The 23,608-nt window shown below is 41.5% G+C and overlaps 1 protein-coding gene across 1 annotated transcript in view; it reads left to right on the forward strand.

The window, feature by feature from the left end:
* The first annotated feature begins 5,706 nt into the window (after positions 1-5,706).
* The window catches only part of LOC121957491 (ephrin type-A receptor 7), a 192,229-nt gene continuing 174,327 nt past the window's right edge, over positions 5,707-23,608 (forward strand). The window contains exon 1 of the mRNA XM_042506084.1: positions 5,707-5,874. Within this exon, the coding sequence (XP_042362018.1) occupies positions 5,796-5,874 (79 nt within the window). The 5' untranslated portion in view covers positions 5,707-5,795. The remainder of the gene's footprint in view (positions 5,875-23,608) is intronic.

The raw sequence follows: 23,608 nt of genomic DNA on the forward strand, positions 1-23,608 counted from the left end.
TCCTCCTCCTCCTCCTCTCTCTCTAATGTGTATATGAGGAGGAGCAGAGAGGGTGGGGTCAGCAGAGAGTATCAGCATGCAGTTGTCACATAGTAATAAACCTACTTGAACATGTATGTGCGTGAGACGCGTGCTGGAATTAACATGTATTTACTGCCTCAGTCCCCCCCCCCCCCCGCATGCCATCAGGTTGTGATTCACATGTTTTTATTTTCCCTGGTCATTATGTTCCTGATCAGTAATAATGCTGACACATGGCAGGGGAGGCGTTGCAGCAGATTGCCACCGTGTGTGGGCATGTGTTGACAGAGGGCAAAAGGGAAGAAATACTTTATGTGTGCAATGAGAAAAGCAATCAAGCAAAATAGAGAAGGAGCTTTTCTCAGACACTTAAGTCTGGTAATATTCTATTATCTCTTATTGTCTCCTGTTAACAATTCACATGAACAGACCAACTTCTGCGCCTTTTGTGTGTGTATTTAAACCTGATGCGACTTTTTTCTCAGCCCAGTCACCACGAGAACCCTGGATGGTACGTTTCATACCTATCGTATCAGCATTTTTAAAGTGACCTAGTATACAAGCTGACTCTGTCATGGGGAGGTGGAGGTGGAGGTGATGGTGGATGGCAGGACACCTTGGCAAGACATCTGCCAAGCAGCAGAACAATGTGCAAGACCAACAAATGACAAAACTAGTTGTTTTGTTGCGAGTAATTGCTACATGTTCAGCAGCTTTTTAGCCACCAGACGACTTTGTTGTCACAGGAAATGGTACCACACCACAAAAGGCAGTTGTCCTTTTATATAGAGACATTGTTGTATAAAGTGGTTGTTGTTAACCCTTTGAAACCCGAGCAAATTGGTTTGATTTCTTAAAAAAAAAAGGGAAAAAAGCAATGGCCAATTTGACAAGAGATGTCCCACAGCTTACAAGACATGAGTAAAAGGTGAAAATGACCTGAAAATTACTTTTAAAATAAAATAAAAAAATACACATTTAATTTTGGCTCATTTTATTGTTTGTTTTTGTTATTTACTTTTCCTTTTTTGGCTTATTTTGAGGTAATTTTCTTGATTTTTTCCCCTAATTTTTTGCTATTTTTTGGGTCATATGTTGCTCATTGTCTTCTCCACGTGTTTTTTAAAGAAATCAAATTTGCTTGGGTTTTAAAGGGTTAACTAAGACCACTGATTTTCAGTGGGGATTGTGCAACCAAAAGTGGGTACTTTAAGCCAAGGTGGGATTTGTGCCTAAACACACACATTAACCAACAAATTGTTGAAATGAAATGAAACAAAAACTTTTAAGCTCTGCATCATAACAACATGCAAATGTAAGGAATTTGTGGTTTGTGGTTGCATAAACGTACAATGTCAACATTCAATAGATCATTCATAGGTCTTAACTGTTAAAAAAAACTCATTGACCCCCACTGTTGTACCTCGTGACATGTTCCTAAATATCTTCAATTTGTGGCCATAGTATTTTTTTAGTGTTATTAGTACTGACCTGCTGCCAAAATCACTCACTAGTGTGTTTTAGTGTGCAGTTAAAAGTAGTCCATAGAAAATGCACTATTTAGTCCTGATTGAGTAATGTTTGTTAAAAGCTGCGATGCCAAGCTGTCTCAGAAAACTGATGAGCCTTTTAAAAAATGATCTTGGGGCTGTGTGCCTTAAACAAGGGAGGAAAGTCAGAAAGCAATCAAACAAGGGTTAAAAGTTTGGTGTTTTTTGCCTTTCCATGGGTTTTGTTGACAACTTAAAAAAAAAAAAACATTCTTTTGCTTTAAACCATAAGGTTTCAGATGACAAAATGCACAGGACAGTAAGTACTTAAACATACTGCATTTTAAAAATTTCATCGTGAAACTGGGCAGATGTGGTCATGGCAAATATGTGATGTGAGACTGAGAGCCTAAAGCAGTCTGTGTGTATGTAATGGACTGTGAGGGGAGAGACAGGCACAGAGTGAGTGAGCGGGGCTGTTGGCCTCTGTCCTTGGTGAGTAATGACCACAGAGGAGGACAGATGATCATGTTCATCAGCTCCCAGAACTGAGGCTACCAGCCCCCCTGCTGGGGAGGATCAGTCAGGCTGATGGCCCATAATCTGTGTGTGAGCGTGTGTTTGTGTGAGTGTGTGTGTGTGTGTGTGAGCCTGTGGTGAAGTAGAGAGAGAGCAGGGATGGAGAGGGGGGCTGGGTGACGACAGTGATAATGAGTCCTACGGTTGATCACAGAGCATATAGGACGGTGCTTGTGTGTGTGTGTGTGTGTGTGTGTGTGTGTGCATTCCCTCACATGCAGAGGGGGAGTCTGAGTGTGTGCGTTATTAAAAGTACTTACTACATTTATTACAAAGCTATTTTATGTCGGACAGTTGCAGGGCTTGCTTAAGGGGAAAATTAGGTGTGCTGACTAGCCTTTTCATTAGCATGTCATTAAAGTTTGAAAATTAGCTAAATAGCAAAGGCTGGCGGTATATATGGAGGAGCTGCCAAGGCTCAAAATCATTAACGCAATTCTCTGACCAGTTTATGTTTTTTAGGAAGTTTCATCTTTAAGCTTTGAACTCAATTCTTTGATCAAACTCACAAAAATAACTAAATGGAACCTGGACCCAGCATTCAGGTTTCATTTTGGAAGCTGAGTGTACAATAAATGAAAAAGCAAGGATCATTTCATACTATACATAGACTGATGGCTCAGCCTGTTCTCACTCCCAGCTCATCAAATACGGTTGCTTTGTCTGTGGACCTCGGCGTCAGACACCAACACCCTTTGCGGCGGTATGATGTGCATCGGGCAGCAGCAGTTTGTCATGCCGGCGGTAACTAGTGTAAAAGATAAAAAAAGTCTGTATAGGGCGGCTGGGAAGGGGGGTAGATTGGTAAAACAGTCCGGACTTTCACCTTGGAGCCTGATTTTTTATTACCCGTTTGAAATGAAAAGTCATTAAGTTATATGTTAGTTATTTTAAAAACAACATAATTTCTGATTTTTAAAATGCAGTGAGGAGAGCTCTGTGAATCTCCTGCAGCCTTCTCCTCTCAGCGCTCAGAGAAGACTGAATTGATCGGAGAGATTCAACCTATGTTCACATCACTAGTTTTCTCTCTGCACAAAACACTATCTTGCTTGTCAATCAGCAATAAACTGTATTGCTTTCCAAGCTAAACTGTGAGAATGATCAATCCAGGGCAATGCTTCTGTGCATACACTTTCTGTGTGTGTGTCTGTGTTTGTGTGTGTGGCTACGACAATGAGAGATAGCAGGAGGGACCTTTAAGTGTAGTCTCAGTGTTACAATGATGCAAACCCTTGAAACAGCACTTCCATGTTTCAATTCATTTTGCTCTCCTACCGTCTGAAGATGCATAAACAAACCCGGTGGAAAAAACTTGATAAAATTGCTCTGTGCAGAATGCCATGAACATGTCTACTTACTTTAAGCTGCATCAAATCAATAGTCCAGGAAGTGATTTTCATTATAGAAAGTGTCTTCAGTATATTTGTAGGCTAGGTGTGAAAAGAAAAATATTAAACTATGTCAATTATGTTGATTAAATTCGGCATTGTTACTGTAGATGTTAAGTGGGATTTTTTGCCCAAGTAGCCTTGGCAATTTTGCTATGTTTTCATGTGAAAGGATTTGTGGACACTGTCACAGATTTTTAGGATTATAAGGAGTTTTATGTAGTTATATGTAGTGCTGAATATATGATAACAGGAGAAACACATCAATAGGATCTTCTTTAAATCCACCATTTGTAGATTTTGTATTCATTACAGCATCTTTGCAAATGATTGTGATGACATAAGTGTTTGTAGAGGAATGAGTCAATGGTGATTTAAATGTGTTAAGTATGTGTTGCTCTCAGCCCATTTATTTCCGTTTAGGGGTGAGCAGACGTGAAGTCAAGTATGATCAAGTGCTTTTCATGAGTGGTTGCTGATATTTGTATTGTGTCATTATATTTTGTATATGTAAGGTAGAGTTGTCTAAGGATATGCAGACTGTAGCCTTAACTATAAATGCTGCAGTATCTGGTCTATTTGTTGTATTTGTCCCTTTCAAAAAGAGCATTAAACAAATAAATGTTCCCAGGTCAGATCCCTGGATCTTTTTTGATATTACAGTATCACTGGGAGGAACTAAAGTCAAATGCTTTGTATTTCTATGCATTATGACTTTGAAGTAGCTGTATACAATATTTAGAGCATTAAAATAGCGGCAAGCAGCTATTTGCTGTGAAGATATAGTGTAGATAATGGCATCCTGAGCAGAGAATGAAGCCTAACTCTCTTTCTGTGTTGTAATCTGAGGTACTCTGTTCTTTGTTGTGGTCTGGCTGACATGCATGTATATGTATGTGAGTCTATGTGTGTGTGTCCCACTGGCTAGCTAATCTTCACACCGCACCCATATGGCAGTTACTGCTGGTAACACTATCCCAACCCATGGTGTAGTTGCAGAAGCCTAACCACATGCTTTCGTTGTCTAATCTTATTAGGAAGTAAACCTATAAACACTTTTCCCCCCTATGTGCTGAGTATATTTTGAAAAGAGAATCTATGCATTTAAAAAGCAGAAACTGTACATTTTCTATGAAAAGGTAACATTATTTTGAAAAGACACGATGCAGGTAACAAGCGTAAATCAGCATGCCTTCCCCGAGCGGCCAAAAGTGACACTGACACGTGTTCAGAATCGGGTGTTCTTTGAGTGACCTTTGAGTCATTTTAAGGTAGGTCCTCACCATGTTTCTTCTCTTAAACCTAAAGACAGTAACTCAGCTTGCTTAAACCTAACCTCCATTACTTTAAGTTAATCATGTAACTGTATGTTAAGGACGTAACGTCACTCACGGGGCGCTATTTCATAGGCTATCATATGAATTTTTTGTGCTTTTTAAAAGGATATACAAACCGTTGTATGAGCAAACGTTGCTTTGTTTGCACCGTTAGCAGCTAGCTGCCACCTCAGCCACCTGCATGTTGAGAACTGTGTGCAGACAGCGTGAATCAGACTCTGATGTATACCCTATACAGTTCCTTTAAAGTCTGATTTTTGACATTTTTGTCTATAAAAATTATAATATGGCTATAACTAAATTCATGCACAGCTTAGCAACACCAAAGATGTGTTTTATGAAATAAAGACTTAGTCCTTATTTAATGTATTTTTCTAAATGAAGGAGCTGTCAGCTTTCATTGGAGTTACCGAGGTCAACCTTTTGCTACATTCACATCCAGGTTAAACCTCAGTGAAAGCCACATAATTGAAATAATAACACATAGTTTACGACCACCTGAGCCCCCTTTAGGACCGCTGCTGAATTCCGCACCCAAAATCAGAACCAAAAAACAAGCTCACAGGACTTTGAACAGAGGAAGGTAATCCTTACTACACTCAGAGATACATATAGGTTATAATTTACGCAACTCCCTCCACCTCTCAAAAAAAAGTCTGTGAAAAAACGCATTGTAAAAGAGTGTGTTGACTACAGTGGAAACACCTGGCGCGGAGATTTCAGGTTGCAGCTCCTTGATAGGTCGACCCTCCCGTACCCTCGACTCCACATCCCACTTCATTGCGCTCGCCCGCTGTCAATCTCTACCGTAAAACCCTCCCCCGAGATATCAAATAGACCGTGTGGCTCCCTGGATCTTGCACTATTTGCCCAGACGGCATCCGCTCCGTTCAAACACCGAGTGCGTCTCTGCTGCGGTGCGTTGCGCGCAGGCTGGAGAGAGATGACAAGAGCCCCGCGGAACTGGCCAGACAAACATGGATCTCCGTAAAACGCTGATTTCGGTGCTTTGGATATTATTGCTCAACCTAGAAGAAGACTGTCACGCCGAGGAAGGTATGTGTATGTGTGTCTTTTTTGTTTGTTTTGTTTGTTGTACCCAAACCGGTCGCCGCAGCCGTTGATCGACAGACAGATGTCCGCGGCGGAGATAGTTTGGCGTTTGTCCCGTGATGAGAAGCAGGTGCATTATTGACGGCACGGATAATAGTTTAGTTAAAACGGTCTTTAATTAATAAAACAAACCGCACACGGGAAGGAGAAATCTCTTTTTGTGTTTGTGGAGAGACGCGTCTCAAAAAGCTTGACAGATTTACGCATTTGTGCTCAGTTAACTCAAAGCGTTTCCCCCGAAAAACAAACAAACATGCGAATAAATGTGGTTTATTTAGACTGTCATGACTCAATTGCTTGTAAATCAAACTACATAAACATGACACTTGAGTACAATAGCGCACCAAAATTCCGTAAAAACTGATTTTTATTTAAAGCATCCACTCCAGATTGTGAACTGATTGTGGACGAGTTGATTTTCTTCTGAAAACAAACTGAGCACAATTCCTACATCTCTGTAGTTTCACAGTAGAGACCCTGTCTGCTCCAATATCCAGTTTGTGTTTTATTCAAAAGTCAGTTTCCTTCAGGCAGCCCTCTGTAGGAAATAAATCCCTGGTCTGTTGTCACAAAGATTTAGAAATGTGGTGCTCTTTCGTCACGGCATCTTTGTGCAACTGGTTTCTTTGTCTTTTCACACTCTGACAGTCACTGATGCTGTGGCACGGACGACAGGATGCATTATAAGCTGATGCCTCACTGCTTATCCCAATGCATGCAACTCTCCTCCGTTCCTCTCTGATAAAACGGCAGTTTTCTTTGCCTCAGTTAGTTTCTTTGTATTTCCATCAGCATTAAAACCAAGAATCGTCATCAGGGTAGTAATGCAGGGGAACAGAGTCACTTTATCATGATTTAGTGCTGATTTGGGATCCGGATTTGGATTGCTGGCTTGTTTAATTGCCCCTGTGCATCTGCACTGGAGTGTTTGGGAGGTGGGGAGGTGCTGCTGTGGTCCAACAATTCACCGGCAGCCTGGCTGATTGCCACTGATAAATACTTTCTGCACTCACAAGTTAGCCAGGATATTGTAAATCTATAGCTTATATCGCTTGAAACCAGCGCTGATTGGATGTGTTTCTTAGCAGCTGGCTCAGGTGAAGCTGGGAAAGTGTTCCCAGTCTGTTCTGAGATTGTGAGGAGGAAAAGAACATAATGGCTTTGGACCCTCAGGCTCTTTCTAAAGAGATGCTTTTATTGGCAAGGTATAGCTGAGTGGATTTGGGATACATACGCTTGCATGTGCAGACAAACACATTCGGCAGACATATATACATTAACCTCTATGTACTCAAGAAAAGTACATTTGGCTCACTTCACAGCCATACATCATTGACACACATTAATGCACTATAGTGGCACACACGCGACTCACGATCAAATGCACACACTCACTTGACACATATATATGTTTCCTTTGCATGCCAGTGTTCTCATGCAACGCTTGCGCACACATACTTAAGGGCCCCTTTTGTGCACGCACATGCACGTCTGAGCGCTCCCACTCCCTTTCATTACACACACTTCCTCTTGAGCATTGGATGCAACACACGCCGACTCACTGCCAGATTGATTTGGTTCCCTGGAATGCTGGGTAGCGGGATTTGGATGCTAGCTTTTGTTTAATTGATGTTGTGACAGCGATTAATTGCTGTGAAAGCAATGTGCTCCTGAAGGCTGCTATTGGCAGCAATTCTTCTTTCTGTTGGTACGGATTTGGCTGATAAAGAAAACACTAGGGAGAACTTCTCCCCCTTTTTAAAATTCTCTGCCATTATATCCATATTAAATTTACCTACCTGTCTATGTGTGTTCTGTTGTAGTGCGAAACGCCATGGGAGCTGTGTTTTAACAAAGGAAGTGTGTGCATAAGTCTTCCTTGTATTTGGGATTTTTAGAGTATCTGTTTAAAGCTATTATATTATATTACAGTATTAATGCAACTCTTTGATCACTATTCATGAATTTCTTTTTCGCAGACTGTGCTTGTCCGCGTTTTAATCCTTTAGTTGCTTTTATTCATGGTTTTTAAAGTCCCTTTGTGTTTGTCTTTTCTCTTATTTGAATTTTCTTTTTTTTTAAGAGCCAGCAGCATTTTCCTGCGTTGCATCTATATGAGGCTGCATTCTTATGTTGTACTTCTTCCTTCCTTTGCGCTCTTCTCTTCTTTCTGCCTTCCTGTTTTCCTTTGTTCTTCCCACTCTCCTCTCATATGTCATCCTCCTCATCTTCCTCTCCCTCCTTTCCTCCCTCTCCTGTACATGCCTCCCGCATCCTGAGCTGACTTAGCAAACACTAATACGTCCGGGGGGCTCCGCACAGGCAGAGCCGGCTGTCCACTATCCACCTATGCACCTCACACACAGTCAATCTAGCCACTCCCCCCCTCCTCCCTTCAGGCCGCTTTTCTCATTCCCCACGCCTCACCGCTAACACACCTTGGCATCTCATCGGGATCTCATTTACTTCTCCTCTCCTCCCTCTCCTCCCTCCCTCCCTCCTTCCCTCTCTGCATCCATCCATTCTGCAGCAAGCTGAGAGAGAGGGCACGAGCTCGGTACAGAACAATGGAGGCAGAGTGATGGAGAGCGGCGGAGTGATTGAGAGCGAGAGAGTCTCAGCGTAACCTGTGGGATCATCCTGTTTGTGCGGCCGTAGTTTGTTTGATGCCTTGTCGTGTCAGAATTGCCGGGGTGACTTGACTGCACTGTGCTCTTGGCAAGCATTCAGCCTATTGTTTACCTGCAGCCTAACTACGCTGCTCTACCGCTGAAACCTCTCATGTCATGTGTAATTTCAAAGTTAAAGCTGACATTTTCCACCAGCATGCTTTGTGATGCTGATGTCACAGTATTTATACTATTAAATGTGTAAGAAACCTGAAAAAAAATCCATCCATAGTGAAAAAGTACTTTTTTTTAGGGGTCTATAAGTCAGCTCTCTCTTGAAGCCAAATCCTGATATAGTTCCATTTTAAAATAAGTGTACCTTTAGGTTTCTTTCAGCATCTGTCTTATCTTAAAGGTGCTATAAAAGCCTTTGTGAAACAGTTTCTCAAAGGGGTTCTCTGAAGATTGTAATCCAGCATTGTCTGATTCTCTAGTACAGTTTGTGTCCAGGGAGCCTTTTATGTAGCAAAAGTTGCCGAGTTTCAGGCGAGTGGAAGGGCATGCAACTTCTGCGAGACTGCAGCTTTAATTTCGTCTCAACGTACTCGTTGACCCTGTGTGTGTGCGAGCACAGAGAGAGATTGTGTGTGTATAACAGCTCAGTGTATGACTGATTTGAGAACCAATAGCTCTGATTCTTTTCTTTTTATCCAGTTTCTCTCCTTTTCCGCTCCTCTCTGCATGTTTATAAAGTCATGAGGGCTCGGCGTAAGCTCTTTGTTTTGGATCAAGCTGAAACATTTCCAACTCGCTAGGTCACTTCTTCGCCTCAGTTTGCACTGCCCAGGGTGATTTTGCTACCCCTTGAGTCTTTTCGTGGATTTTATATGCTAACCTCCACCTCTGAAATAGCTGTTGTGTTAAGTTTGAATGCTCAAAGCTACAAGAAATGTCGGCATCTCTTCTTCTTTTTTTTTTTTCTTTTTTCAGTGACCTCAGTCTTTTCGTAAGCATATCCAGGAGTCTGAGTTGCCGAACCTTAATCGTACCTTAACCTCAGTTGCACTTTTCTTAGGCATTTGATTAATTCATTTGAGGTTTTGCAGAATCATCCATATTCATCTCTCTGTCTGGCAAGTGAGTTGCTGCAAGTTAAAAAATCCTGAAATGGCTTTTTATGACTCCGCACTGGTGATAGCTGTGGCCAGAGGCATTATGTTGTCGGGTTGTCTGTACATACATGCATGCGTCCTTATGTACATCTGTCCATCTGTCCCCTTCTCATCATCGTGATATCTCAAGAAAACCTTAAGGGAATTTCGTCAAATTTTGGCACAAATATCCAAGTAGAGTCAACAAAGAACTGATTAGAGTTTGGTTGTCAAAGGTCACTGTGACCCCACAAAACATGTTTTTGGCCAAAACTAAAAAAAACATCAAATAATAATGACAAAATTTCACAAAATTTGGCTGATAGAATAAAATGATGAGTTGATGATATTTTATATTCCAAAGGTCAAAGGTCAAGTTCACTGTGACATCAAAATAATCTGCAAAAACACTTTTCTGGCCATAACTCAATGCGATAACTCCGGAACAGAAGGGGAGACATTTGGTTAGATACCAAATTGTTGACACTAATCTTGGGTGTCCACCTTAACTGTCCTTATTTTGCAGATCTTTTTGCTGACGGGTTGAAGATGTGTGTGAAGCATCCAGGTTTTAGTATAGGTAGCCTCTTTGCAGCAACACTTGAACAACTGTCAACTGTCATGTGACAGGCATAGATGGGCGTAAACTGTAAGTGCAACTTGACTGGTTTACTGAGGCGTAAAACCACAAGGCAGTAATTTCACTTTTGTTTTAAGATGAGGCCGAGGCTATCTGTATCTGTATCTATAATCTTTAAAGGTTTACCTTGTCAGGTTTGTTGCTTATCTATAACTCCAATGATATCTATTTAAAAAACCCTCTATATCATAATGCAAAGCCCAGCCATTTCTCTTTACTATTAACTTCAACACAACATAATTCAAGTGACTATTCATTATTTATCTCCATTCATATTTCATCTGATTACTGAATCTTATAATTAGTGCTTAGAAGCAATCTGACTAATATTGGGTTTACCAGAAACTGCCAGACTGGCAGAGGAGTAGCACTCCACCCTCTACCCAGGCTTCAATTGGGACTAATTGTCTGTGATTGATGCGGGCTTATTTCTGCTCTGCTGCCGCTTCTGGGCCGGATGCACTGGTCCATCCTTGGCTGGCAGGGACAGCCTTGGACCTGCACGCGTTGAATCAGACGACTGTGACCTCTGTGTGGATGAAAGGTCAGAGTGATTTGTGAAGACAGCAGGCGTAGCGGCGCGACATTCTCTCGTCGAAGCCTCGGGGACGCTGTCATTTTCAGCAGAAAGACGGAAGAAGGGGCAGAAGCACAGGTGTGGGCAAATGAATGAATGTGGGGGGTTGGAAGAGGAGTCTCATCCCAAAAAAATGATGCATTACAAGTAGGAAAGGGAGAAGAGGTGTGTCAGGTCAAGGGGTGGAGAATGAGGGAGGCTGAATTAAAAGCAAAAAGCGAGGAGCGGCGGATGAGGGAGTGACAGAAATGAAATTGGAGGAGAGTAAAGGCATGTGGGAGGGAGAGGGAGCAGGAGGGAATTGTAAGCTGCCGCTACTGTTTTGTTCCACAGCCACTTGTATGTTACATGTAATCAAACAGAGCGAGGGGTTCCTGTAACAAGTCAATGCAGCAGCTCAGCCAGGTCCTTATTTACCTCCCACTCCACTGGAACACATTGACCGAGACTGATAGATGAATTGTGTGTGTAAGAGAGAGTATGCGTGTCTATTGGATCCCAATGGGGTCACCTGATTTCTTTTGTTCAGGGTAAGGACATTACTACAGCATTTATTCTGCTGGATCGGCAAGAATGAGCTTTTGGAGAGGGAAAAAGAGCAGTCTGTGGTTGTGTGTGTGCGCACATGTGGCAGGAAAGATGGGGCTTTAGCAGGTGTTTCAGCCATATTGGACAGTGAGGAAGGGGCTCTGTGCAGCTGCCTGTGATAAATGGTGGAACTGCGGATGGACTGCGCATTTGGGCCGTCATTTTATTGATGAATCTATGCTGAAACATCTTCCGCTGCCGTCTGTGTGTATGCCTATGCGACAGCCTTTGTGTGTGTGTTTTTCGCATACTTGTGTGCATTTGCTTACATCCACGTTTCCATCTAAAAGTGCAGGAGATATTTTCTGCACCTTGTTTCTTTTGTCTTTTCTGAGAGGCATCCTTAGAAAGCGCAGCTTTGGGAAGAATTAAGTGTAAACAAACCACATTCTGCTCAATGCATCTTAACCAACTCGTTGTTGTTCTGGAGAATAATATGAAAATTAATGAAATGAATGAAATGTTATTAATTTGTGTGGGGGGATAATTAAATCATTGCAGCAGCAAATGTAATTCAGCATGGAAGAGGACTCGGAGGGTAGGCTCGTATCAGCAATGGCAATGAAAGAGAGAGAAAATAGAGTTTAAAATTGGAATAATGCACACAGCAGAAAAATGAGTTTAGTTCATTATCGTTTGTCAAGTAAAAATGGCAAAGATTATCATCTCAAATATGATTATACACCACTATTTTCTTTTTTATATCTTTTGGTTTGGACTGTTTATAGATGTTACCTTGGGGTCAGGTAAACTTCTGCTATTTTATCTATTAAACAATTAATTGATTAATAAAAATACTAAGTGATAATCTCAATTGTAAAATTTAGCTCTTTATAGAGTATTAAAAATTGCAGTTGGTTGCTAACATGTATATGTGATGTATTGGTGCACTGAAGAAATTACTAAACTAATTGAATTTGAGATTTTGAACACACTGCACACCTTATCAATCAAAAGTAGCATTTCACCAAATTCTAATCATCAGTTCATCTGCCTATTTTTATGCCTTCACACTGGCAACAGTGGTGGCTGCAGGCATTGAGTTTTTAGGTTCTCCATCTGGCCTTTCAGTATCCATATGTCCATCCCATTCTTATGAATGCGATATCTTAAGAATGCTTTGAATTCCACCGTGAAAGTGTGCCGATTGTATAAATCTTGTGCTTCCCCATGGAGATGATTGTGAAGCATCCATGTTTTAGAATTTGTGGCTTCTTTACAGCAGCATCCATATTTAAAGCATTGCATACTCTCACGGCTACATATAAGTCTGGATAGACATCCATGTAAATTGATAATTGACTGGTTGGTGGCGGTGTGCAAACACAAGCAAATAATCGTTCTTTTTCTTGTTTGTTTTTTGTTCTTAGTTGCTTTGTATATGCAGTCAGACCTTTATATTACTACATTCCATAATATTCACTAAGTTCAGCTATATTATCATATAACCCACAAGCTAAAAGTTATGAACATATATGAAATGAACACACATTTCATATAAAATAGAGCGAAAATAATCATCATTGCATACAGTATGAGGAGAGCCAAGAAAAAAAAAGTCTCAAAGCCCAAAATGAAGCATCAAGCAGAGCTGCTTTAGCAAATGTTCCTGTGCTTTCATGCCAGAGTCTTATGTAAACATCTCAGGGGCCTGCTCTCTAAAGGTTCTTCAAAGGTTATATGCAAAAAAAACCTGCAATAAATTAAACTAGAAAAGAATCACATTAAAAATGTTCCCACCACCCACACCACCAGCATCCTGGAGTTAAGACATATTTCTGCCTGATTTTTATATGGATGCCTCAAACACATTATTCATCTTTGCTGCTTTTGTTGAGATACTAATGGATTAGAGGAGTTCTTGCTGGCAAGCTTTTCAGTCCTGAGGTGTCTAAAGTTGATAAATGTCATTGGTGTGTATTTGTGTGTAGCTAGAGCTGTGCTCTTGGCATAAATTTCAGCTTGGGGTGTTTTTTTGCATTGAGGGTAAACACTAACTGCATTAATGCGAGGCTTGATGTGGGTGGGCATGTTGGGAATTGAACTGACAACTCGGCTGAGCTCAGTCAGTCTACAGCCCTCACACTCCCAGGATTTCATTTAATTTCCTTGTTTTTTGATGGTGAAAACAGAATCTCCCACTCATTTGGACTTAAGTTTGAAAATCAGATTCATGGGAATAGATTTATTGAGGCTATCAGGAGTTTGTTCAGTCCATCTGTGCTCATACATACAGGATCTACTGGCCAAATACACTGGCAATCTGATAATCACCTGAAAACTCCAGTACCTGTGGAGTTATGGCTCTGTTGGAAAATTTGGCGTCATGAATCTCGACTGAGTGGGCCAGTTTCTCATACTTCTTTGTTCTGCTGATCCTAGACCTGTTATTGCCAGTTTCAATAATGATTGAACTCACATGACTCTAAAGTGGACTCATATTGCTCGCTGTTATACAGTTTTGACCATGCTGGCTCTGATGCGTCAAGTTTCTTTTGAATTAAGAAACGACTTTGAGGCTTTTGTGAGGAAAAAGCTGGGGGAGTAAGTGTAGCCTTTGTGTGTGTGTGTGTGTGTGTGTGTGTGTGTGTGTGTGTGTGTGTGTGTGTGTGGAGGCAGTGTTCTGCCAGAGGTTAAATGTGTTGCCCTCCCTTTCAGATGTTGGCTTAGAGACCATCAGCCTCAATTGGGCCTGGTTTAGGCAGTCGTATCACACTGTCATGGAGGTGGCCGAGGTCTTGGATTGCACCAAAAGACAAACACACTCTCACAGTTTGATTGTGCACAGTTAGCCATGCTTCTTTAAAGAATCAAAAACTTTTTAGATAGTCTTTTAGCAACTTAATTTGTGAATTCTAAACTGTGATGAAATGTAAATAGCATATTTTTTAATGCTCAACACCTTTTTGTCACATAATTGCAAACATTGACTGTATAGAAAGATGGACTACACGTCTACCCTTAACCCCACTAAATATAAATGAAGCCAAAATATCCTGGAAACTGCTCCTGTCATATTGCTCTGGTTATATACTTTGGAGCCAGAGACTACGCAGTAGCGATCTCCCCAGTATTGAGATCCAGCCATCTGACCAGTCACGAGCACCACCATTGAACGCAAGCACACTGATTGGTACGCACAGTAAAGCCAAACTTATCGGGAAAATAACACTTCAACAAACTTCAGGGTGATGAGAACTACCCAAGATAGCTTTGGGAAAATGTAGTTGATCTGTAGGTGCAGAAAGTACATGTATCTTGGTTGTTGGCTGTAGTTTGACTTGTGTTTTAATGCAATGTTTTGTCCGAGACAAGTCAAGTCAAGTCAATTTTATTTATAAAGCCCATTATCACAAAACACAGTTTGCCTCAGAGGGCTTTACAGCATACGACATCACTCTGCCGTTAGACCCTCATATCTTCTAAGGAAAAACTCTCCTGAAAAACCCCTGTAACGGGGGAAAAAATGGTAGAAACCTTAGGAAGGATGACTGAAGAGGGATCCCTCTTCCAGGATGGACAGACGTGCAATAAACACAGGTGACATGAAGCGAAGCAACAGTCGGCCTTCTTCCCCCTGTTGATTTATTATGTCTGGGCATTCAAAAAAAGGCATATGTTATTTTGGTTTCCTCACGGAAGATTGATGCTACCCTTTTTTTTCTGTAAGGACAGTCTTATCTTGATATAATAATTCTCAAATTCAGTATGTTCACCACAATCTGGGAAAAATACTGTCTTGGGCACAAGGTCATCCAACAGGCTTTGAACCTTTGGATGGGCTGCAGCTGAGGCGGTGATGTCCAGCAGTCCACATTCAGTTATGTAACAGTTACATGAACAGACAAGTGTGCTCTCATCTTGTTAAAACGTGAGGCGCTGTCCTTTTCATGTGTTCATGTTCCAAAGTGGAAATATAATGTACATGTTTTAAAGGCACATGAGAAACCACATCTCCTCTACACAGATTCATGCACATGCTTCCAACAGTCTTTCTCTCTTATAATCTTACACACACACACACACACACACACACACACACACACACACACACACACACACACGCACACACAAACACGTGGCATACTTGGAGACCTCCATACACCTCTACATCTCTGAACTCCATCCATGTCTTTGCCATTAGCCTCCCCTCTTCGTCTGCGCTCTGCTGTGTCAGTGTCCGCCTCGCTGGCTCTGGCTGAAGCTGGCCAGCCCGCTGCCTCTTAATGTGCTTTTCATGTTTGCTGGTTCTCCTCTGACATATCTGACCTGAAGACACATGTTAGCAGAACTTGCACCTTGTGTGTGTGTTGGAGAGGAGAGGAAAAGACGGCACATTACTCTTACTGCACGATTAAATTCTTTATCATGCTTCTTAAGTCCTGCTCATGTTTCTCTCTACAATCTCCTCCAACTCTATACAGCAGAGATTGTTAATGAAAGTTTAATAATTTTCTATACATTCTTCTAAAGTGTTATCCAAAGATGTGTTATGTAACTTTTATGCATTTGTGAAGAACACTTCTTTGCATGTACTCACAATTGCATGCACTCACCAATATTCAGAAACACACCAGTTGTAAAGATATTGAGTGTTGCTCCAATGGCAACCGAGTGATAACTTTGGCAATTACTTACTTTGCTCAAGAATCAAACTCAGACTCAAAGAAAAACAAAGACTGAGCACAGGCTGCTTTATGTGTACGTGGTGCATTCAGGCTTGAAACCTGTGTACATCTGAAAGTCAAACGTTGGCTGACAAACAACATCACATTAAAATAGTACCCCAGCAATCAATCATTGCACCCTTATAACACATAATATTGTTAGACTCACAATAGCACTGGGTATTCTCAAAGTAGTTATAGTACCAGAATCAATAATAATACCCTTAAAACGATACTGATACCAATAGAGTCCCTTGTGTGATGCCTTTTTTTTCTATTTCATTTGATACCTGTCATGTGAATGGAAGAATTTAGTTGTGCAAAATGCTACCAGACACCACAGGTGTGTAGTTAAGCCATTCTTTCAGGAAGCATGTTGGCACACTAAACTGCCAACAGTGCTCAACTTCACCACACCAAAGACTGCGTGGGTTGTAGATGCTGCTATAGTCGTATTAAAATTATATATATTGTCTTTTTTCTGGAAGTGGATACAAAAAGGATTGAATCCAGGTATTTTTTGATCAGAGAAGTTTTAAAACCACGTGGTACTGGATGATTTCGGCTGATACCTTGAGGGTATTGAGTATTGATCCAGGTATCAGAAGTGTTGTCGTTTCCATTTTCAGTTTGAGTAGTATTGACCAATCACGTTTGAGCAGGCTTTGGTTGAAGGTAAGCAGTCCATGCAGTTAATCTGGTACCTAAAACTTAGAGCTGTTTACACATAATCAAGCATGCACAGGGATGATTTACACATGTACATCGGGTGGTCATACTCACACTGTTCTCTACCCAGTGTCTGCTCCCCAGCAGCTTTGTGTCGTCCTTGTATTTGCCTGTGATCCCTCCTTCCGTCTCTGCTCTGTGGTGGTAATGACCGTCATGTTGGAAATGTGTCCGGCAGGGCCTCGTAAACCATTACCCCCGTGCCTAGGAAACCCCATTAATCTTTCTGAGAGGCGTTTGACCTTTCAAACTCATTAACCACAGCCGGTGTGCAGACAGACGTGAACGCATACACAAAACCGCAGATGCACTCACTTTTTCCTCCCTTGCACAAACAAACAGCATGTGCACACATACAAGCGGGGCGCTTAGGCAAACTTGGCTTACGCACACACACACACAGGTGAGGTGTGAATGCGCCGATGTGTGTCCAACTGCCAATATCGCCTTTACCAGCTTGCCATCGTAGCCACTCTCGCTCTCTTTATCTCTGTTGTCTCTCCGCTCCTGTCCTCTTCATCCCCTCGCCTCCTCACCATGTGGGTTCGGTCAGTGACCTGGAAAATTGCCCGACCTTTTAATACGCAGCTTCCTCGGTGATGAATAAATACATAAATCGCGCGGCTCCGGCTCAGTCACTTTTATGATACCCCTCCCTACCCCCTTTCTTCTCTCCCACACACCTCATCGCACCCCGTCATCTGCACCCTCTCCACACAGACACGGGAGAGGGAAGCAGGGTGTCTTTGAAGTGATAGCCCCCCACGGAGAAGAGTATCCATAATGAAAGGGTGTTAGTGACTGGGCCGAGGGCGAGGGAGTGTGAGTGTGTGAGCGGCGTCGATGGCAAAGGATGTAATGGGGTGAGTGGGTGAGGCAGGTTAACACACCAGCATGGGACCTGCTCTTCTCAGTTTATCAGAAGGAGAGGGCGGGAGTGAGAGTGCTTTGTAGGTGGCAGAGGATGTAATGTGGCGAGTGGCGAGGAGAGTTAACATAGCAGCATGGGACCTGCTCTGCTCAGTTTATCAGAGGTGCAAGGGAAAGCGGAACAGGCTGTAATAGGCTAAGTGGAGGGGCGGGAATGGATGAAACTGCTCGGTTTACAGTAGGTCCGAATGAGGGAGGGAAAGAGGAAATGAAGCATAGAGAGAATATGGGTGGGCAGTTGAGTGGAAAAAAGAGACAAAGAAAGAAAAGGATATGGTGGAAAAATGAATTTAAGAGTGTGCAGAGGCATTGAGGAAGGCAGTAGTTGGGTTGCAGACCTCTAAAAAGCCAAAACATCTGCAGAAGACGGCAAGATAGCTGGAAGGGAGAGCGGAGAAGACATGGAGAGCAGAGGCAGATATTGGGAATATCTGAATAGCTTAAAAGCTGCTTACACTGTATGTTCTCTGGACACTAAAGGTGCCCTGTGGAGTTTTCTTATCAACCAACAAAAAGTTGTGTTTACATTCAATGTTTCTCGCCAAAACGCATATAACAAAAATGAGTAGAGCACATTTTATCCCTCAGAAAACATTTGCAGATGCATATACTTCCACATAAGCCATTTAGACAAAATATTGCTCTATAATGCTACTTATGGTCAACAACTCCACAGGGTACCATTTTAATATACTGATGTTTTCAGCATCTCTACAGTGAAACTGCAACCATGACTTCAGTCAAATTTTAACTATGACCCCATTTTAACTGTCACATTCTGTAGTCACCCTGTTATTTAAAGCTGCATTAAGCAATTTTTGACCACCAGAAAGCAGAAAGCAGTCTACAAAACACACTAAAAGCAGCAAGCCCAAATGCAGTATACTTGTCTTTTTGGCATTATGTGAACCACTTAAAAAAACAGATGTCCCGTGGACAGGTGTGGGAGATTGTTGTTTGCATGATCCAAAATAAGAACAGAAAAATAAGAACCATAATAGCTGGAGCATTATTTTTGCAGCATTAAGGTAAGGCTTTTGTCTTCCCAATCATCATGTCATTACTTTACCTTACCTTTCATTTCATGTAAATGTGGTATTTTGCAATAACTATGCCATAATGGCCACAGAAGATGGTTGTTGGCATAATCCTGTTTTAATCCATATAAAATAAGAACCATAAGAGCTAGAACATTTATCCTTTGCAGCAGCAGAAAGTTAAGGCTTCTGTCTTCAGGTCATCACATTGTTAACTTATGTTACCTTACCTTACCGTACGGCATATGTGATGAAAATATGGTAGTTTGCTGTAATTATGCTGGTATCCCCCTGTAATGGCAGTTGGTGATTGTTGTTTGGATAATCCCATATATATTGATCTAAGATAAGAACCATAATATCTAGAGAATTCACTCTGTTATCTGTGTCATCACGTTGTACACTTGTAATTACGTCATTATGCTGTGTTATATGCAGTGGAAAACATGCGTGGTGGTGCCAGAGAAATGAATGATGGATCTTGCCTTTGCACTTTGCTCATAAAAATCAAGAAATCCAACTTGAATATGTACATCGTTCACATAACATATGTAATATTAAGAAAAAAAATGTTCATTTGTCTACATTTAGAAATCGTGATTGATATTTAAAGTAAAAACATGTCCAATTTTGGTAGTTTATTTTACTCAATAATTATGGTTTATTGACTTACATAACCTTTTATCGTGGGTTCCACAGTTTTCAAGGTTTGTGAAGCAGTCAAAGATGCTAAAAAATGACATAACAATAAGCAGCATTTCCACTGAAGGCACTGGTGAACCATTTCTCTTGTTGAGTTCACATATTTTTATGTAATGATAACAATACTGATCATCGGAACTGTGTAGGCCAATGTGTGCTACTTGGTTTTGTCTATATGTGCATCTGCTGTTTCTGTCAGCTTTGTGCATTTGCACTTTTGGCGACTTGTTATGTTTATTATAGCGACCAACAGTACATCTTGAACATATGTGTATTTGCGTGCATGTGTGTGTTTGTATTTTTTCTTTGTGTGGCTGTTGGTGATTGCAATCAGTGCACGAAATTTGGATGGAGCGCGCTCCTGTTGTTTCTCAGCTTCCTCTCCACTATTAATGTTGCCTTCCTGTTTGCAGGTCAATTAGTCTGCCAGCCAATCAGTGCACCAACCAGCCAATCAGTGCACCAACCAGCCAATCAGTTAGTCAGTTAACCAGCTGGCTGGACAACCCGTCATTTAGTCAGGTACTCTGGCAACGGAGCGACCGCTAAGACAGCTAGCCAGGAAAACCTTTAATCAGCCAGCCAGCAGTTAATCAGAAAACTATTCAACTCATAATTAAGTTAGCCAGATGCCCATTGCCATTTTGTCTTCTGCTTTGTCAGCCAGCCGGCCAATCACAGTGCATGGCATTTGATTAATCAGTCATTTCGGAGAGCAGCCAGTGATTGTCTGTCAACAGCATGAGCAGCAAAGGCATTTGTTCCTGTGTTGTGTCTGTAATACTTTAATAGAGTGCGATCTCACTGAACTCTAATCTTGTCACTCTGAACCTACATGACGCATAATCATCCCCAAAGCATCAATCACTGTCACTGATATATCAAAGGAGGGAATTGTTGTTCCTCAGGCAATGTACAGATTCAGCAAAGTAAGTGAATCCTGCTTGTTTTGCACCACAGGTGCCAGAACCAGAACTACAGTAAGACTGCAGAGGCTTTATTTGCTAAGAAAGTATGCAAATCAAGTTGTAGCGCCGACAGCCATCAAAAGAGCACAGCACAAGCGAAAACAAAAAAAGTAAAAATAAATCTTCACCAACTGTTGCAAGTACAAATGGTGCACCTCAGCTGGAAGACTAATCCACATTCTGGCACTGTAGCGCCCTAAAGCTCCCTCTCTAACTCTAACTGGGGCATTCTCTCATCTGATTTGAGAATGCAGGATGGAAACCCCCTCCTCTGTACGTGGAAACATCTTTTTGTGTCCATTAATGCAATTTAAACATCAATAACATTAAACAAATTGCCTGCTCCCCATCTCACCTGTAATTCATGCATGCTGGCTTGCATTGATATTGCTTTGGCCATACTGACACCTTGCATGAATTAAAATATCACGCTGTGCTGTACCTCCAAAAGCACACACTCACACACACATGCATTGACGTCATAAGCACACTCCATTCTCAGCTTGTTGAGTAAATATGACATGCAGTAATAAGAAAAGTGAATGCTCGATATAAAATATTGAAAAGCTTTTTTTTTCCCTCAGCAGCTTAAGCTCTGAAACTATTACATGGTTTTTCCGTATCGCTCTCTAGGTCCAGCCTGTAGCTAAACACCAGCTATGGTTATTATGGCTCTGCTGAGAGGGACTGAGTGTATAGTGGCGTGTGCCTTTGCAAGAATTGGTTTATCGGCTGTAATTGGTTTGCCCTCACATTCAACACGTGCTGTGTGTGGTTAGCTGTGTTTCTATGTGTGTGTTGGGCACACCTTTCATGGATGAATTGATTTTAATGGGGTTACTGAGGGTTATTATAAGGATGATAGTTATGTAGGCAATATCCTGTACTTTCTGTTGTGTGGTTGCACACTGCTGTTATTTGTGTACTTTTTGCTCAGCCTGAAACATTCAGTTTTTGGCGCTTGAATTTGCATGAGAACATATCGCATGAAACCCATGCAGTGGTGTTTGTTTTGCAAAGTTATTTGCTGTGCTTTCGTGCGTTTTTTATCTTTTCAGAGAAGATGTTAAGTTCATTAATAAATGACTCTGCAAGAGGGTAATCTGTACATGCATCTCAGCAGTGATGTAACGGTCAGATGGTCTGACTGGTATGGAGCTGAGGTGACTGGGGTACTCTCTCTAGGGCAGATGGGAAGGGATGCTTTTCCACAGGAAATGGCGGAATAAAGTGCCTTCCTCACTCCCGTCCTTATTCCCACTCACTCTATCACTCCCCCGTCAATTGCCTCTTTCCATCTGTCTCTCCCCTCCCTCTTTCTCTCATTCTCTTTCGCATTCTCTTACTCCATCTAACTCGCTCACGCAATTGAACTTGGCAGTGTTTCAGGGATTGAGTGGCTTGAGTTAATGGCGAATTACCTGCCTCTCAGAAGTCTTGAGTGTGTATGTGTGTGTTTGGAGGGGGGTAAAGTAATGGACTTTGCTACAAGGTCATTTGAAGGAGCCTGCCACTAAATCACTAAATGGCACTAAAGGCACTCAATGAAGCCTATTCATTTGCGGGGATTGTGTGGATTTACATGTGAATGTAAATTGGTTACCAGTTTGTGAAATGTAATTGTTTTCCTTGCTGAGGAATTTGTCTCCGGCACACACTGTAGCAGTGGCACTCAGCTCTCAGTACTGAAGCCAAGAGCCACTTTTCCAGCAACCTTCAACCTCCATACATGGTTTTTGTTTGTTTATATAGTGTAGCTAAGGTGTGTGTGCGTGTATTTATTTGTGTCCTTGTGGCATTTTTGGGTGATGTTGATAATGACGCACGGTGGCAACACCACTCAGACGTCTGACTCAGACCGCCACATCACACAAGACTCAAGTTAATAAACCATCTAGACACCATGATGACTGAAAGCACTTTTTATCCGGCTCCAGTTTCCTGAGCTGTAGAGAGATATGGTTTCTTACAGATGTGAATCTGGGAAGTTCAGAACAGATAAGAGTTGGTTGTTGGGGGTTGCAAGCGTTCTAGTTTTGTCACTTAAACTTATTTGTCCAAGTTGGCTCAGAATGCCAACTTTGTGATCACATTACTATAAAGTCTACTTTTTGTAAAGGGACATATTATGCTTATTTTCATATTTATAGCTGTATGATGAATTGATGTAGGATAGATGTTCAAAAAACAATTTTACTCATATTTTCTGTGCTTGAACACCTGTATTTACTCTTTGTCTGAAACACTCCATTTTAGCGACTTTTTGGTCAGCGCTTCTGGGGTCCTCGTCATTGCAACCAAGAAATGACTGTTACAGAGTATAGCACCATCCTGTACCCCAAAAAATCCTCAGACATATTCCACAAGGATCTGATATCAGAAAAAAATAACATCTGTAAGCAAGAGTACTTTCCCAGACGTTGCAGACATGCAGCTACATGTAGCAGTGTACTTGCAGTCGATGAGTGACTTTAAATGAGCAAAGTGACACTTTATCCCATAAAAAAATTACAAGTAAAAGCCTTTTCAACCAAACTTTTTACAGCAGGACTTGTTCCAGCAAGAGTACGATTCACAATCAGGGAGAAATTTAAAATATCAGCAACCCCGATTTCATGTTTCTTTGATGTTAGCATGTAGTTACATGTAGCAGTGTACCTGCAATCAGCAAATGACTGTTAAGGAAAATAGCGGTGCTTTATCCCATTAACAACATTGGCAACCAGGTTCCATGTTTTTCTAATGTCAGCATGTGGCTACATGTAGCAGTGCAGGCTATGTAATGTAAACACTGTAGTGTGCCTGGAGCAGATGACCATAAAGCTAATGCGCCACTATCCGATGTCACCGTGTCTCATAAGTGGAAAATACTGATAGGAACAGAGTATTCAGAATGGTCTAAAGCCTGAGATTTTCCTACATCGGGATAACTTTTACATTTTTTTACCTCATAACTTAAAACTTTGGTCACTTTTAATATGAACATCCATCAATGCTGCATTACACGGTAGATAAAAATAAGGGAAAGCATAAAAGGTCCCCTTTAATGTGGAGATTGTGTTCTTTCAAAAAAGTAATT

This window comes from Plectropomus leopardus, chromosome 18 (assembly GCF_008729295.1).
Source record: "Plectropomus leopardus isolate mb chromosome 18, YSFRI_Pleo_2.0, whole genome shotgun sequence".
NCBI classification, from domain to species: Eukaryota; Metazoa; Chordata; class Actinopteri; order Perciformes; family Serranidae; genus Plectropomus; species Plectropomus leopardus.